Raw genomic sequence first — 19,227 nt, 5'->3', positions numbered from 1 at the left:
AATAGGCGAAATAATTACAATTCAGCATTAACACTGGAGTGAATAGATGTGCAGAAGATGATGTGCAAGTAGAGATACTGGGGTGCAAAAGAGCAAGAAAATAAATAACATTATGGGGATGAGGTATGGAATTTACAGATGGGCTGTGTACAGGTACAGTGATCCGTAAGCTGCTTTGACAGCTGATGCTTCAAATTAGTAAGGGAGATATACAGTGAGGGAAAAAAGTATTTGATCCCCTGCTGATTTTGTACGGTTGCCCAATGACAAAGAAATGATCAGTCTATAATTTTAATGGTAGGTTTATTTGAACAGTGAGAGACAGAATAACAACAACAAAAATCCAGAAAAACGGATGTCAAAAATGTTAGAAAATTATTTGTATTTTAATGAGGGAAATTTGACCCCTCTGCAAAACATGACTAAGTACTTGGTGGCAAAACCCTTGTTGGCAATCACAGAGGTCAGACATTTCTTGTAGTTGGCCACCAGGTTTGCACACATCTCAGGAGGGATTTTGTCCCACTCCTCTTTGCAGATCTTCTCCAAGTCAAGGTTTCGAGGCTGACATTTGGCATCTCGAACCTTCAGCTCCCTCCACAGATTTTCTATGGGATTAAGGTCTGGAGACTGGCTAGGCCAATCCAGGACCTTAATGTGCTTCTTCTTAAGCCACTCCTTTGTTGTTTTGGCCATGTGTTTTGGGTCATTGTCATGCTGGAATACACATCCACGCCCCATTTTCAATGCCCTGGCTGAGGGAAGGAGGTTCTCACCCAAGATTTGACGGTACATGGCCCCGTCCATCGTGCCTTTGATGCGGTGAAGTTGTCCTGTCCCCTTAGCAGAAAAACACCCCCAAAGCATAATGTTTCCACCTCCATGTTTGACGATGGGAATGGTGTTCTTGGGGTCATAGGCAGCATTCCTCCTCCTCCAAACACGGCGAGTTGATTTGATGCCAAAGAGCTCCATTTTGGTCTCATCTGACCACAACACTTTCACCCAGTTGTCCTCTGAATCATTCAGATGTTCATGGCAAACTTCAGATGGGCATGTATATGTGCTTTCTTGAGCAGGGGGACCTTGCGGGCGCTGCAGGATTTCAGTCCTTCACGGCGTAGTGTGTTACCAATTGTTTTCTTGGTGACTATGGTCCCAGCTGCCTTGACATCATTGACAAGATCCTCCCGTGTAGTTCTGGGCTGATTCCTCACCGTTCTCATGATCATTGCAACTCCACGAGGTGAGATCTTGCATGGAGCCCCAGGCCGAGGGATATTGACAGTTATTTTGTGTTTCTTCCATTTGTGAATAATCGCACCAACTGTTGTCACCTTCTCACCAAGCTGCTTGGCGATTGTCTTGTAGCCCATTCCAGCCTCGTGTAGGTCTACAATCTTGTCCCTGACATCCTTGGAGAGCTCTTTGGTCTTGGCCATGGTGGAGAGTTTGGAATCTGATTGATTGATTGCTTCTGTGGACAGTTAACAAACGGAGATTAGGAGCACTCCCTTTAAGAGTTTGCTCCTAATCTCAGCTCATTACCTGTATAAAAGACACCTGGGAGCCAGAAATCTTTCTGATTGAGAGGGGGTCAAATACTTATTTCCCTCATTAAAATGCTAATCAATTTATAACATTTTTGCAATGCGTTTTTATGGATTTTTTTGTTGTTATTCTGTCTCTCACTGTTCAAATAAACCTACCATTAAAATTATAGACTGATCATTTCTTTGTCAGTGGGCAAACGTACAAAATCAGCAGGGGATCAAATACTTTTTTCCCTCACTGTAAGTCTCCAGCTTCAGCAGTTTTTGCAATTTGTTCCAGTCATTGGCAGCAGAGAACTGGAAGGAAAGGCGGCCAAAGTAGGTTTTGACTTTGGGGATGACCAGTGAAATATACCTGCTGGAGCGCATGCTACGGGTGAGTGATGCTATGGTGACCTGTGAGCTGAGATAAGGCGGGGCTTTACCTAGCAAAGACTTATAGATGACCTGGAGCCAGTGGGTTTGGTGACAAATATGTAGCGAGGGAAAGCCAACGAGAGCATACAAGTTGCAGCAGTGGGTAGTATATGGGGCTTTGGTGACAAAACGGATGGCACTGTGATAGACTACATCCAATTTGCTGAGTAGGGTGTTGGAGGCTATTTTGTAAATGACATCGCCGAAGTCAAGGATCGGTAGGATAGTCAGTTTTACGAGGGTATATTTGGCAACATGAGTGAAGGAGCCTTTGTTGCAAAATAGGAAGCCGATTCTAGATTTAATTTTGGGTGGAGATGCTTAATGTGATTCTGGAAGGAGAGTTTACAGTCTAAACAGACACCTAGGTATTTGTAGTTGTCCATATATTCTAAGTCAAAACTGTCCAGAGTAGTGATGCTGGACGGGCGGGCAGGTGCGGGCAGCGATCGGTTGAAGAGTATGCATTTAGTTTTACTAGCATTTAAGAGAAGTTGGAGGCCACAGAACGAGTATTGTATGTCATTGAAGCTTGTTTGGAGGTTTGTTAACCTGTTAGGGCTAGGGGGCAGTATTTGCACGGCTGGATAAAAAAATGTACCCGATTTAATCTGGTTACTAATCCTACCCAGTAACTAGAATATGCATATACTTATTATATATGGATAGAAAACACTCTAAAGTTTCTAAAACTGTTTGAATGGTGTCTGTGAGTATAACAGAACTCATTTGGCAGGCAAAACCTTGAGACATTTTCTTACAGGAAGTGGATACCTGATGTGTTGTATTACCTTTAAACCTATGCCATTGAAAAACACAGGGGCTGAGGAATATTTTGGCACTTCCTATTGCTTCCACTAGATGTCACCAGCCTTTACAAAGTGTTTTGAGTCTTCTGGAGGGAGATCTGACCGAACAAGAGCCATGGAACGATGATGGCCCATTAGACACCTGGCGCGCGAGTTCATGTTGGGTACCCTCGTTCCAATACGTTATAAAAGAGTATGCATTCGTCCACCTTGAATATTATTCATGTTCTGGTTAAAAAAGGCCCTAATGATTTATGCTATACAACGTTTGACATGTTTGAACGAACGTAAATATATTTTTTCCCCTCGTTCATGAAGTGAAGTCCGGCGGGCTTATATCATGTGCTAACAAGACGGAGATTTTTGGACATAAATGATGAGCTTTTTTGAACAAAACTACATTCGTTATGGACCTGTGATACCTGGAAGTGACATCTGATGAAGAGAATCAAAGGTAATGGATTATTTACATAGTATTTTCGATTTTAGATCTCCCCAACATGACGACTAGTCTGTATCGCAACGCGTATTTTTCTGGGCGCAGTGCTCAGATTATTGCAAAGTGTGATTTCCCAGTAAGGTTATTTTTAAATCTGGCAAGTTGATTGCGTTCAAGAGATGTAAATCTATAATTCTTTAAATGACAATATAATATTTTACCAATGTTTTCTAATTTTAATTATTTAATTTGTGATGCTGACTTGACTGCCGGTTATTGGAGGGAAACGATTTCCTCAACATCAATGCCATAGTAAAACGCTGTTTTTGGATATAAATATGAACTTGATAGAACTAAAAATGCATGCATTGTCTAACATAATGTCCTAGGAGTGTCATCTGATGGAGATTGTAAAAGGTTAGTGCATCATTTTAGCTGGTTTTATGGTTTTGGTGACCCTGTCTTTGAATTCACAAAACATTACACACAACTCTTGTAAATGTACTGTCCTAACATACTCTAAATTTATGCTTTCGCCGTAAAACCTTTTTGAAATCGTAAAACGTGGTTAGATTAAGGAGATGTTTATCTTTCAAAGGGTGTAAAATAGTTGTATGTTTGAAAAATTAGAATTTTGACATTTATTTGGATTCAAATTTGCCGCTCTTGAAATGCACCTGCTGTTGATGGAGTGCACCACGGGGGGGACGCAGGCGTCCCACCTAGCCCATAGAGGTTAATTTGTGGTGCTGACTTGAATGCCGGTTATTGGAGGGAAACGATTTCCTGAACATCAACGCCACAGTAAAACGCTGTTTTTGGATATAAATATGAACTTGATAGAACTAAAAATGCATGCATTGTCTAACACAATGTCCTAGGAGTGTCATCTGATGGAGATTGTAAAAGGTTAGTGCATCATTTTAGCTGGTTTTATGGTTTTGGTGACCCTGTCTTTGAATTCACAAAACATTACACACAACTCTTGTAAATGTACTGTCCTAACATACTCTAAATTTATGCTTTCGCCGTAAAACCTTTTTGAAATCGTAAAACGTGGTTAGATTAAGGAGATGTTTATCTTTCAAAGGGTGTAAAATAGTTGTATGTTTGAAAAATTAGAATTTTGACATTTATTTGGATTCAAATTTGCCGCTCTTGAAATGCACCTGCTGTTGATGGAGTGCACCACGGGGGGGACGCAGGCGTCCCACCTAGCCCATAGAGGTTAATTTGTGGTGCTGACTTGAATGCCGGTTATTGGAGGGAAACGATTTCCTGAACATCAACGCCACAGTAAAACGCTGTTTTTGGATATAAATATGAACTTGATAGAACTAAAAATGCATGCATTGTCTAACACAATGTCCTAGGAGTGTCATCTGTTGGAGATTGTAAAAGGTTAGTGCATAATTTTAGCTGATTTTATGGTTTTGGTGACGCCTGTCTTTGAAATGGCACAACATTACACACAACTCTTGTAAATGTACTGTCCTAACATACTCTAAATGTATGCTTTCGCCGTAAAACCTTTTTGAAATCGTAAAACGTGGTTAGATTAAGGAGATGTTTATCTTTCAAAGGGTGTAAAATAGTTGTATGTTTGAAAAATTTGAATTTGGACATTTATTTGGATTCAAATTTGCCGCTCTTGAAATGCACCTGCTGTTGATGGAGTGCACCACGGGTGGGACGCTTGCGTCCCACCTAGCCCATAGAGGTTAACCTCTATGGGCTAGGTGGGATGCAAGAATTATAGATTTACATCTCTTGAACGCAATCAACTTGCCAGATTTAAAAATAACCTTACTGGGAAATCACACTTTGCAATAATCTGAGCACTGCGCCCAGAAAAATACGCGTTGCGATACAGACAAGCCGTCATGTTGGGGAGATCTAAAATCGAAAATACTATGTAAATAATCCATTACCTTTGATTCTCTTCATCAGATGTCACTTCCAGGTATCACAGGTCCATAACGAATGTAGTTTTGTTCAAAAAAGCTCATCATTTATGTCCAAAAATCTCCGTCTTGTTAGCACATGATCTAAGCCCGCCGGACTTCACTTCATGAACGAGGGGAAAAAATATATTTCCGTTCGTTCAAACATGTCAAACGTTGTATAGCATAAATCATTAGGGCCTTTTTTAACCAGAACATGAATAATATTCAAGGTGGACGAATGCATTCTCTTTTATAACGTATTGGAACGAGGGTACCCAACATGAACTCGCGCGCCAGGTGTCTAATGGGCCATCATCGTTCCATGGCTCTTGTTCGGTCAGATCTCCCTCCAGAAGACTCAAAATACTTTGTAAAGGCTGGTGACATCTAGTGGAAGCAATAGGAAGTGCCAAAATATTCCTCAGCCCCTGTGTTTTTCAATGGCATAGGTTTAAAGGTAATACAACACATCAGGTATCCACTTCCTGTCAGAAAATGTCTCAGGGTTTTGCCTGCCAAATGAGTTCTGTTATACTCACAGACACCATTCAAACAGTTTTAGAAACTTTAGAGTGTTTTCTATCCATATATAATAAGTATATGCATATTCTCGTTACTGGGTAGGATTAGTAACCAGATTAAATCGGGTACATCTTTTTATCCAGCCGTGCAAATACTGCCCCCTAGCCCTAACAGGTTAACACAGTGTCCAAAGAAGGGCAAGACATATACAGAATGGTGTCGTCTGCGTAGAGGTGGATCAAAGAGTCAGCAGCAGCAAGAGCGATATCATTGATGTATACAGAGAAAAGAGTTGGCCCGAGATTTGAACCCTGTGGCACCCCCATAGAGACTGCCAGAGGTCCGGACATCAGGCCCTCCGATTTGACACACTGAACTCTATCTGAGAAGTAGTTAGTGAACCAGGCGAGGCAGTCATTTGAGAAGCCAAGGCTATTGAGTCTGCCGATAAGAATGTGGTGATTGACAGAGTCGAAAGCCTTGGCCAGGTCAATGAAGACGGCTGCACAGTACTGTGTTTTATCGATGGCAGTTATGATATTGTTTAGGACCTTGAGCGTGGCTGAGGTGCACCCATGACCAGCTCGGAAACCAGATTGCATAGTGGAGAAGGGACGGTGGGATTCAAAATGGTCGGTGATCTGTTTGTTAACTTGGCTTTTGAAGACTTTAGAAAGGCAGGGCAGGATGGATATAGGTCTATAACAGTTTGGGTCTAGAGTGTCTTGCCCTTTCAAGAGGGGGATGACTGCGGCAGCTTTCCAATCTTTAGGGATCTCAGACGATACGAAAGAGAGGTTGAACAGGCTAGTAATAGGGGTTGCAAAATTGTTGGCGTATAATTTTAGAAAGAGAGAGTCCAGATTGTCAAGCCCAGCTATTTTGTAGGGATCCAGATTTTGTAGCTCTTTCAGAACATCCGCTATCTGGATTTGGGTGAAGGAAAAGCAGGGGGGGGGCTTGGGCAAGTTGCTGTGGGGCGTGCAGAGCTGTTGGCCGGGGTAGGGGTAGCCAGGTGGAAAGCATGGCCAGCTGTGGAAAAATGCTTTTTGAAATGTTCGATTATCGTAGATTTTTTGGTGGTGACAGTGTTTCCTAGCCTCAGTGCAGTGGGCAGCTGGGAGGAGGTGCTCTTATCCTCCGTGGACTTTATATTGTCCCAAAACTTTTTGAAATTAGTGCTAAAGGATGCAAACTTTTGTGTAAAAAGCTAGCCTTTGCTTTCCTAACTAACTTTGTATTTTGGTTCCTGACTTCCCTGAAAAGTTGCATATCGCGGGGGTAATTCGATGCTAATGCAATACAACACATTATGTTTTTGTGCTGGTCAAGGGCAGTGAGGTCTGGGGTGAACATCAAGTTTCTTCAACATGATTTACAAATGACTTCTTAAATACATTAGAAATCGGGATTGTGTTCAGCAGGCACATAACAGAAGAAAACGGCTGAAAACACTCTTTAACTTGTCCAATAAGAAACGCTCATTTACTTTTTTTGGGTAGCAAAATGATTTAACATTTAGTTATGGTGTGCCCTGGTGAACAGGACCCTGGTAAATTATCACATTTGAGTAAATTACATATAAAATTACATATACAAATCGTTAAAATCCAGACGGAAAATATTTACACAAGAAGCAACCTAATATCACACAGTAAAACTCTCAGTCATTTAGTAAGCTCACCATTCTGCCATTCTCACTGCTAAACATCGCACAGTGTTCAACACAACGGCTCTTTATACAGTTGAAGTCAGAAGTTTCCATACACTTAGGTTGGAGTCATTAAAACTCATTTTTCAACCGCTTCAAAAATGTCTTGTTAATAAACTATAGTTTTGGCAAGTCGGTTAGGACATCTACTTTGAGCATGACACAAGTCATTTTCCCAACAATTGTTTACAGACAGATTATTTCACTTATAATTCACTGTATCACAATTCCAGTGGGTCAAAAGTTTACATACACTAAGTTGACTGTGCTGTTAAACAGCTTGGAAAATTCCAGAAAATTATGTCATGGCTTTAGAAGCTTCTGATAGGATAATTGACATAATTTGAGTCAATTGGAGGTGTGCACCTGTGGATGTAGTATTTTAAGGCCTACCTTCAAACTCAGTGCCTCTTTGCTTGACATAATGAAAAATCTAAAGAAATCAGACAAGACCTCAGACAAAAAAAATGTAGACCTCCACAAGTCTGGTTTGTCCTTGGGAGCAATTTCCAAATGGCTGAAGGTACCACATTCATCTGTACAAACAATAATATGCAAGTATAAACACCATGGGACCACACAGCTGTCATATCGCTCAGGAAGGAGACGCGTTCTGTCTCCTAGAGATGAACGTACTTTGGTGCGAAAAGTGCAAATCAATCCCAGAACAGCAGCAAAGGACCTTGTGAAGATGCTGGAGGAAACAGGTACAAAAGTATCTATATCCACAGTAAAATGAGTCCTATATCGACATAACCTGAAAGACAGCTCAGCAAGGAAGATCCAATGCTCCAAAACCGCCATAAAAAAGCCAGACTATGATGTGCAACTGCACATGGGGACAAAGATCGTACTTTTTGGAGAAATATCCTCTGGTCTGATGAAACAAAAATAGAACTGTTTGGCCATAATGACCATCATTATGTTTGGAGGGAAAAGGGGGACACTTGCAAGCTGAAGAACACCATCCCAACCGTGAAGCATCATGTTGTGGGGGTGCTTTGCTGCAGGAGGGACTGGTGCACTTCACAAAATAGATGGTATCATGAGGCAGGAAAATTATGTGGATATATTGAAGCTGCATCTCAAGACACCAGACAGGAAGTTAAAGCTTGGTCGCAAATGGTCTTCCAAATGGACAATGACCCCAAGCATACTTCCAAAGTTGTGGCTTAAGGACAACAAAGTAAAGGTATTGGTATTGGCCATCAGAAAACCCTGACATCAACCCTATAGAAAATGTGTGGGTAGAACTGAAAAAGTGTGTGCGAGCAAGGAGGCCTAAAAACCTGACTCAGTTACACCAGCTCTGTCAGGAGGAATGGGCCAAAATTCACCCAACTTATTGTGGGAAGCTTGTGGAAGCCTACCTGAAAAGTTTGACCCAAGTTAAACAATTTAAAGGCAATGCTACCAAATACTAATTGAGTGTATGTAAACTTCTGACTCACTGGGAATGTGATGAAAGAAATAAAAGCTGAAATAAATCATTTTCTGTACTATTATTCTGACATTTCACATTCTTAAAATAAAGTGGTGATCCTAACTCACCTAAGACAGGGAATTGTTACTATGATTAAATGTCAGGAATTGTGAAAAACTGAGGTTAAATGTATTTGGCTAAGGTGTATGTAAACTTCTGACTTCAATTGTATCTGTTCTTAGTTCTAATTTTTTTGAATGGGGCATGCTTATTTAAGATGGTGAGGAAAGCACTTTTAAAGAACAACCAGCCATCCTCTACTGATGGGATGAGGTCAATATCCTTCCAGGATAGGGTTGAACCTGGTAGGTTCCTTGATAATTTGTGTGAGATTGAGGGCATATATCTTAGATTGTAGGATGGCCGGGGTGCTAAGCATATCCCAGTTTAGTTCACCTAACAGTACAAACTCTGAAGATAGATGGGGGGGCAATCAATTCACATATGGTGTCCATGGCACAGCTGGGGGCTGAGGGGGGTTTATAACAATTGGCAACAGTGAGAGACTTATTTCTGGAAAGGAGGATTTTTAAAAGTAGAAGCTCGGCACAGACCTGGATAGTATGACAGAACTCTGCTGGCTATCTCTGCAGTAGATTGCAACTCCTCCCCCTTTGGCAGTTCTATCTTAACGGAAAATGTTGTAGTTGGGGATGGAAATTTCAGAATTGTTGGTGGCCTTCCTAAGCCAGGATTTAGACATCAGATAACTTCATCACTGTTCCAAACTTAGACTCTTTTTAACAATAGCATGTATAGAAATCAAAACATTTCCGGTGCTGCAGCATGTGCTCACTCATTGTCATGCTCTGTTGTGATATTAAAATAGATTCTGCTTCTCCCCAGTCATGTAGAATTGCATGAAATACATTTATAAAAGGCAATTTTTTTCTCGGACGCAAATAAGTTGAAAGATTCAAGCAGTGCTTTATAGTGGCTATCTTTTCACCCCAACCCTTGTCAGCGGTGATCTGCAAATCTACAACCTTCTGCCTACTTTGGCATGTAATGCTTGCAAACCAAAGAACAGCAGGTTAGGCATGTTCTCTGCTATCCACTTTGATTTAATTATTATTTAGGGATTTCCAAGCGTTCAGGGAGGGTTGATTTTGCAACACAATCTGACGGTTGACCAGTCGATGCATTACGAGGTGCTGAAAAAGGAAATCATGTGCAGGTATGGCTACACCCTGATTAGCAGCACACAAAGATTCCATGATTGGCCATATGATCTTACAACATCCCCTGATCACAAATGCATGATCTAATTAGGCTGGCCAAGAGCTGGCTAATTGCTGAACCCCTGACACTCATGACCATTGAGAAAGTGGTCATAGATAAATGTATATGCTCTCTCCCATTCGAAGCTAAACAGTTAGCCAGCCAAGCTAACCCGCAGAGTGCAGATAAGCTGGTGGAACCGGTTGAAGGAGGTCCTGCGCAGTGGACAACCACAGAAGGCAGAAACCTCCACTCGCCCAAAGGAGCGAAAAAGGAAGGCAAGAACCCTCCACTCGCCTAAAGGAGCGGAAAAGGAAGGTAGAACCCTACACTCGCTCAAAGGAGCAGAAAAGGAAGGCAGACCCCTCCACTCGCCCAAAGGAGCGGAAAAGGAAGGCGGACCCCTCCACTCGCCCAAAGGAGCGGAAAAGGAAGGCGGACCCCTCCACTCGCCCAAAGGAGCGGAAGGCGGACCCCTCCACTCGCTCCAAGGAGCGGAAGGCGGACCCCTCCACTCGCTCAAAGGAGCGGAAAAGGAAGGCGGACAAGGCCGGAACCCCAGGGTGGGGGATGAACCAACCGACAGCCAGCTCCCTGAGACGACGCCTCTTCCTGAACCTGGACAGCAGGAAGTGCTACGGTGTGGTGAGCTGGGACACATCGCCTGGAACTGTGCAGTCTGCGATGTCCCGATGCCTTCGGCCTCAGCCAGTGAGGTAGCCACCGGGCATCCCTGTGGCCTACTGAGGGCATGCTGGGCTGAGGAGAGTGGTTCTTCCCCTGTCACCCGGGTAAGAGCCAACGGAAAGGACACCACGGCACTTTTGGACTCCGGGAGTATGATGACCTTGATCCGACCTGACTTTGCCCGGTCCCTGAACCTGACTGACACTGTGGCCATTACGTGCATAAACTGTGAGACCAAGGACTACCCTACCATACTCCTCCACCTACAGACCACAAAGGGACAACACACGGGACCAGTGGGAGTCGTCCCAAACCTGCCTGTGCCGGTCCTGATCAGACGGGATTTCCCGACGTACCGCCAACTGTGGACCAGTATGTCCGGAGATGTGTGGAACCGAGGTAACCAGAAGGGAGGAGGAAGTCAGAGAGGTGGGAGAGACACCAGAAGAAGGGATAAACTTGGTGGAACAGGTAGTAGACATGAGAGAGAGAGGATGGCAACCCTGTGGCCCCTGGTACAGGAACACATGCTGGAGGCCCAAGAGGCCCAAGCGAGGGTGTACAACAGAGGAACTTTTAGCCCGGAGACAAAGTGTTGGTGTTGGTGCCCACCTCAGAATGTAAGTTTTTGGCCCAGTTTTTGGCCCAGATTTAGCATGTGAATCTGCTAAAGAAATGGAATGCCTGTGACGTGCTCTACTCTATTTCCCAGAAGAAGGCTACCATAGAGACCGAGCCGGCGGAGGTGCCAATGGGGGAGCAGCTGAGCCAAGCTCAGAAGCAGGAACTGAGGGAGTTGGTCGGCCGAAACCTGGATGTGTTCTCCAGTGAACCAGGACACACCGATCTGGTACTGCACCGCATCATCACCAAACCCGGGAAAAAGGTGGAGTTGAGACCCTACCACATACCGGAAGCAAGGAGAGAGGCTGTCAGGACTGAGGTTTAAACGATGTTGGAAGCTGATATAATCGAAGAGCTAAGTAGTGAGTGGGGCAGCCCCATAGTGTTGGTGCCGAAACCAGACGGCACCATTCAATTCTGTAAGGATTTTAGGAAGGTAAATTAAATCTCAAAGTTCGACACCTACCTCATGCCCCGACTTGATGAACTAATAGAACGGCTAGGGACCGCCCGATTTATCAGCGTGCTTGACCTGACAAAGGATTATTGACAGGTGCCCTTAGCTCCCAAGGCATGGTATAAAACTGCTTTTGCCACCCCGGATGGTCTGTTCCATTATAAGAAGCTGCCCTTTGGACTGCAAAAGGCCCTGGCCACCTTCCAGAGGTTGATGGACCGGGTTCTCTGACCCTATCGGAAGTACGCGGTGGTGTACAACGGTGATTTTGTGATCCATGAGAGTGAGTGGGAGGCACATCTAAACCAGGTGAGCGCAGTACCAACATCCCTAATAAACTTCCCCTTTGCATTCTATTTGTGCTACTGGTGCCTGTTTTGTCATTGAACTTGGTGATGTGGAAACCCCACACCCTTGATCTTGCTACAATGTAAAGTGCTGGTCCCATGTTTTATGAGCTGAAATGAAAAAATCCCAGAAATATTCCATATGCACAAAGATTATTTGTCTAAAATGTTGTGCACAAATTTGATTACATTCCTGTTAGTGAACATTTTATCCTTTGTCAAGATAACCCAGCCACTTGGCATATCAAGATGATTAAACATCATGATCATTACACAGCTGCACCCGCGGGATCGTCGGGGGGGATGAATGCTGAAATATATCCCATTTGTGGGGAAAAACTAATTCTGATTGGCTGGGCCTGGCTACCCAGTGGGTGGGTCTGGCTACCTCCCAGGCCCACCCATGGCTACACCACTGCCAGTCATGTGAAATCCATAGATTAGGGCCTAATGAATTTATATAAATTGACTGATTTCCTTATATGAACTGTAACTCAGCAAAGTACTTGAAATTGTTGCATGTTGCTTTTATATTTTTGTTCAGTATAAATAACATACAGTCCCTAACAGACTTTTAAAGGTGGAGCAAAATGCCTTGATTGTTAGCTGTCTAGCGCGTTGCTCTGAAAAATGCCTTGATTGTCAGCTGTCTAGCGCGCTGCTCTGAAAAATGCCTTGGATTAAATCCTGACCTACGTAAAACGACTCAGAAGTCTTACAACGTTCACAACAATAATGTTGTATAAAAGGAGAGAAGTGTGCTGCCATACCTGGCCACCAGGAGACACCAGTTGTAGAGCACAGCAGTCGAGATGATGAGGAGCCAGTGGTAATAGATATCATCAGCTGGAGATAATATCAACATACCTGGACTCTTACTGCAGGAAGGGGGGTGAGAGGAAGTGAGTGACAGAGAGGTGTAGGGAGAGAGAGAGAGCAAGAGGGGAAGAGTGGAATTGCTTGGCTGTGTTTGTCAGCTGACAGTGGTATGAAATGTCACTATTTCTAGTAAATCAGAAATTGGGTAATTATACGGAGTGTCATACGTGTGTATGTGATCGTTGTGGTCCGTGGGCTCAGCATCCGGTCGTGATTGGCTGATCCTGCTGGGCGGAGCCTGCAGATCGGGGCCTCGGAACCTTTCCAGGAACGAATCAGGTCTCTCTTGCTCCTCAACCAAACTCTTATGAGCCCACTCTCTCAAAGTCACCACCATGCTGACCAACCTGGAAACACACACACGTGTATATTAGGATATTGTGATATAACATTGTATTTTACTATGTTAGAAAATATTGACATATTATTTATACTGAAACAAAAATTATATAAACGCAGTTCATATAAGGAAATCAGTCAATTGAAATAATTTCATTAGGCCCGACTCTACGGATTTCATGACTGGGAAGGGGCGCAGCCATTGGTGGGCATTGGAGAGCATAGGCTCACCCACTGGGGAGCCAGGCTCAGCCAATCAGAATGAGTTTTTCCTCCAAAAAGGGCTTTACTACAGACAGAAATACTCCTCAGGATTTTTTAATTCAGCTCATGAAACATGGGACCAACACTTTACATGTTGCATCTCTATTTTTGTTCAGTGTATAAACATTATATATGAATATAACAGACAACATGGCAGTGTTTTCTGTGTCACCTGGACATGGCTCCTCTCCCTCTGAAGGAGTTTTGGGAGGTGAGTCCTCTCCGGTCAATGACAGCCATCCGTTGTAGTTCTGACGACGTGTCATCACACATAGACTGGGCTCTACACGCATACATGAAGGATAAAGAAATAAGTATGTGTGTGTGTGTGTGTGTGTGTGTGTGTGTGTGTGTGACAGTACCAGTCAAACGTTTGGACACACCTACTCATTCCAGGGTTTTTCTTTATTTTTACAATTTCTATATTATAGAATAATAGTGAAGACATAAAAACTAAGAACACATATGGAATCATGTTGTAACCAAAAGAAGTGTTAATCAAAATATATTTTAGATTTTAGGTTCTTCAAAGTAGCCACCTTTTGCCTTGATGACAGCTTTGCACACTCAGAGGAAGGCTCCCAAAATGTTCAAAGACACAAGTCATAGACTGTTCTCTCTGCTACGACATGGCAAGCCATAAAGGAGCGCAAAGTCTACGTCCAAAAGGCTCCTTAACTTCTACTCCCAAGCTATGAGACTGCTGAACAGCTTCCACCCCCAAGCCATGAGACTGCTGAACAGCTTCTACCCCCAAGCCATCATACTGCTGAACAACTTCTACCCCCAAGCCATCAGACTGCTGAACAGCTTCTCCCCCCAAGCCATCAGACTGCTGAACAGCTTCTCCCCCCAAGCCATCAGACTGCTGAACAGCTTCTCCCCCCAAGCCATCAGACTGCTGAACAGCTTCTCCCCCCAAGCCATCAGACTGCTGAACAGCTTCTACCCCCAAGCCATCAGACTGCTGAACAGCTTCTACCCCCAAGCCATCAGACTGCTGAACAGCTTCTACCGCCAAGCCATCAGACTGCTGAACAGCTTCTACCCCCAAGCCATGAGGCTGCTGAACAGCTTCTATCCCCAAGCCATGTGGCTGCTGAACAGCTTCTAACCCCAAGCCATCAGACTGCTGAACAGCTTCCACCCCCAAGCCATGTGGCTGCTGAACAATTAATCAAATGTCCACTGGGAAATTGTACATTGAACCCGCCCCCCTACTAGACATCCTGCTAGTAGCTATGTTAAGCACCTGATAGACATCCTGTTAGTAGCTATGTTAAACACCTGATAGACATCCTGTTAGTAGCTATGTTAAACACCTGACCTGAGAGACATCCTGTTAGTAGCTATGTTAAACACCTGATAGACATCCTGTTAGTAGCTATGTTAAACACCTGATAGACATCCATTGGTCACTTGAATAATGTTTCATATTATTTTACTCATTTCATATAACATTACTCTAGCCAAGGCCATCCTCTTCAACTACTGCAGGATATAGTGCACTTTGCCACATTTTGTCATGTTAGAGCCTAAAATTAAAATGTTTTTTTTCCCCCCCTCATCAATCTACACACAATAGCCAAAAATGACAATGCAAAAACTGTTTTTTGGATTTTTTTGCTAATTGTTTTGCCAAAGAGTTCAATCTTGGTGTCATCAGACCAGAGAATCTTGTTTCTCATGGTCTTGGCAAACTCCAAGTGGGCTGTCATGTGCCTTTTACTTAGGAGTGGCTTCCGTCTGGCCACTCTACCATAAAGGCTTGATTGGTGGAGTGCTGCAGAGATTGTTGTCCTTCTGGAAGTTTCTTTCATTTCCACAGAGGAACTCTGGAGGTCTGTCAGAGTTTGTGCTTTTCCAAATAATTTTCAATCAATTGAATTTACCACAGGTGGACTCTAATCAAGTTGTGGAAACATCTCACCGATGATCAATGGAAACAGGATGCACCTGAGCTCAATTTCGAGTCTCATAGCAAAGGGTCTGAATATTCATGTAAATAAGGTATCTGTTTTTTATTCTTTATAAATTTTCTAACATTTCTTAAAACCTGTTTTCGCTTTGTCATTATGGGGTACTGTGTGATCCATTTTAGAATAAGGCTGTAACGTAGAAAAATGTGGTAAAAGTCAAAGGTTCTTGTCCTGTTGAAAAACAAATGATAGTACCACTAAGCCCAAACCAGATGGGATGGCGTATCGCTGCTGAATGCTGTAGTAGCCATGCTTAAGTGCACCTTGAATTCTATAAAAAAAAATAAAAAAAATCACAGACAGTGTCGCAAGCAAAGCACCCCCACACAATCACACCTCCTCCATGCTTTACGGTGGGAAATACACATGCAGACATCATCCGTTCAGCCACACCACATCTCACAAAGACACGGCAGTTGGAACTAAAAATCTCAAATTTGGACTCCAGACCAAAGGACAAATTTCCACCGGTCTAATGTCCATTACTCATGTTCCTTGGCCCAAGCAAATGTGTTCTTCATATTGGTGTCCTTTAGTCGTTTCTTTGCAGCAATTTGACCATGAAGGCCTGATTCACACAGTCTCATCTGAACAATTGATGTTGAGATGTGTCTGTTACTTGAACTTTGCAATTTCTGAGGCTGGTAACTATTGAATTTATCCTCTGCAGCAGAGGTAACTCTGGGTCTTCCATTCCTGTGGTGGTCCTCAGAGCCAGTTTCATCATAGCGCTTGATGTTTTTTTGCAACTGCACTTAACTTTCAAAGTTCTTAAAATGTTCCATATTGACTGACCTTCATGTCCTAAAGTAATGGACTGTCATTTCTCTTTGATTATTTGAGCTGTTCTTGCCATAATATGGACTTGGTATTTTACCAAATAGGGCTATCGTCTGTATACCACTCATACCTTGTCACAACACAACTGATTGGCTCACACACATTAAGGAAAGAAATTCCACAAATTAACTTAAGGCACACCTGTTAATTGAAATGCATTCCAGGTGACTACCTCATGAAGCTGGTTGAGAGAATGCCAAGAGTGTGCAAAGGGTGTCTATTTGTTATCAAGGCAAAGGGTGGCTAGTTGAAGAATCTCAAATCTATTTTGATTTGTTTAACACTTTTTTGGTTACTACATGATGCTTATGTGTTATTTCATAGCTTTGATGTAGAAAATAGTAAACATATAATAACTCTTGAATGAGTAGGTGTTCTAAAACTCGACCAGTAGTGTACATGGCTCGTCCTAATATTTATAGATTTCTTAATGGCATTATTTTAGATGTGTATTTGTAACAGAGTAGGCCAGAAGGCTAAACTGGAAAACCTAACCTCTATGAAAATAAAAAGATGGCGGCGCCGCAAAAGTTCTTCTGTGCTTCTGGGTGTTTATTTACATAGTGATTCCAGAAACAAAAACAACAGTACTGCCATCAACCGTATACCTTATGGGACAGCTAAAAACAATGCTGCCCCATCCGCAGTTCAATCCAAAATGACTTCTCATGAACTGAAAGAGAGGCTCCTTTTGTAGGGGTAGCCCCTCCCCTCAGAACAATTAACACTAATTAATTAAGCAATTACTTATTCAAATCTACATTTTCCATTTAACTAAACATACTAAAGTATATACATTGGAACACATTTTTTATGAAACAATATCCCAATATAACATTTACAAAATTACATCACTGCTGACATAGTGTCTTTCAATACTCTCAATTTACATTAATGAGCCATTCGGGACAGGCACTACAAAGTCAGCCCATTCCCTTAGCTCGGGTCCTTATCCAGCATACCCGGAAGCTACAGAGATGGAGAGAGAGAGGAACAGAACAAACAAACAACGTGCTCATCCATAACATCTAAGTATAATAAATATTTCTTATATTAAATATGTACACTTGTCTGTTTATTTCTTTATACCATAACCGGTTACTGATGTAAGTGTGAAATGTATGTACTAAGATAGAAAAGTTAACTTGTGTGTCGACCCATATTGTTAACTTATCTGATAACGGAGCAGGGAGGAGTGATGAATGTGTACGTGGGTTAAAGTACCAAATGCTGCCTGCGGCCAGTGACGGACTTCTACGTCACAGTATTGTTGTGAATTGTTAGATATTACTGTATTGTTGGAGGTAGGAACACCAGCATTTCACTGTTGGAGCTAGGAACACCAGCATTTCACTGTTGGAGCTAGGAACACCAGCATTTCACTGTTGGAGCTAGGAACACCAGCATTTCACTGTTGGAGTTAGGAACACCAGCATTTCACTGTTGGAGCTAGGAACACCAGCAGTTCACTGTTGGAGCTAGGAACACTGCCATTTCACTGTTGGAGCTAGGAACACCAGCATTACACTGTTGGAGCTAGGAACACCAGCATTACACTGTTGGAGCTAGGAACACCAACATTACACTGTTGGAGCTAGGAACACCAGCATTTCACTGCACTCAAAATAACATCTGCTAAATATGTGTATGTGACCAATAAAATGTGGTTTTATTTTATTTTATTTGAGCCAAGTCAGCGGTGGAATGCAGGGTGGTGTGCTGCTGGTAAATAAGTGTGTGTGTGTTCATACCGACTCAGGTTGCTGTCTGCTCTCTCACATTCCTCGTCCAGCCATGTCTTCACTGACAGCCTCTGAGACGCCAGCTCAGTGCCCTCACCCAACACCTGCCCCGTCATCTAGACACACAGGTTGAAGGTCAGCCAGGACATGGATTATCCAGAAACATAACCAATTGTAACCAACAAGCTGCCATCACCATGGAGACAACCTTGGAAACCATAGCAACCGCCTGGTCACAGACACAAAGAATAGGATGAGTAACGAAAGAGCGAAAGGGAGAGGGGGGAGAGAGAGGGGGGGAAGGGGGAGAGAGAGGGGGGGAAGGGAGAGAGGAGAGAGGGGGGGGAAGGGAGAGGAGAGAGGGGGGGGAAAGGGAGAGGGGAGAGAGGGGGGAAAGGGTGAGAAGGGGGAAAGGGTGAGAGGGGGGGAAAGGGTGAGAGGGGGGGGAGAGGAGGGTGGGAGGGAGAGGGGGGGGGGAAAGGGAGAGAAGGGGGGGGAAAGGGAGAGAAGGAGGGGGGGAAAGGGAGAGAAGGAGGGGGGGAAAGGGAGAGAAGGAGGGGGGGAAAGGGAGAGAAGGAGAGAGGGGGAAAGAGGGAGAGAGAGGGGGAGAAGGAGAGAGGAGAGGGAGAGAACGAGAGAGAGAGGGGGAAAGGGAGAGAGGAGAAAATGAGAGGGTGAGAATGAGAGAGGAAAGAGAGCGTGAGGGAGAGAAAGGGAGATGGAGAGAGACAGAGGTAAAGATGAAAGGACTAGCGGGATGAAATGAGGAACCCTAGACAAATACCTTAACTAAAATTTGGTATTTTTCAGGCACTCACCTTTATGTTGTCTTCCTTCTGTCTGTGTAGAATGCTAGACACTACATCGTCCCATCCCAGCCAGTCAACCAGCCACACAACCTCAAAACCAACTCACTGTGTACTAACATTGAGTAGTAAACCACAGACTAAATCATCTGTCTCTCCAAA

At 43.4% G+C, this 19,227-nt stretch overlaps 1 protein-coding gene across 1 annotated transcript in view; it reads right to left on the bottom strand.

Annotated features, from left to right (window-relative positions):
• Window positions 1-18,375, bottom strand: part of LOC106612322 (cyclic nucleotide-gated cation channel) — a 35,908-nt gene extending 17,533 nt beyond the window's left edge. Inside the window, exons 1-4 of the mRNA XM_014213371.3 lie at window positions 18,269-18,375; window positions 13,871-13,981; window positions 13,263-13,442; window positions 12,987-13,094 (exon numbers count right to left, since the gene is read on the bottom strand). Of these exons, the coding sequence (XP_014068846.1) occupies window positions 12,987-13,094; window positions 13,263-13,442; window positions 13,871-13,981; window positions 18,269-18,375 (506 nt within the window). The remainder of the gene's footprint in view (window positions 1-12,986; window positions 13,095-13,262; window positions 13,443-13,870; window positions 13,982-18,268) is intronic.
• Between the last annotated feature and the right edge of the window lie 852 nt (window positions 18,376-19,227).

This window comes from Salmo salar, chromosome 09 (genome assembly GCF_965601325.2).
Source record: "Salmo salar chromosome 09, fSalSal1, whole genome shotgun sequence".
In the NCBI taxonomy this organism is placed as follows: Eukaryota; Metazoa; Chordata; class Actinopteri; order Salmoniformes; family Salmonidae; genus Salmo; species Salmo salar.
This window is presented reverse-complemented; position numbering and strand designations above follow the sequence as displayed.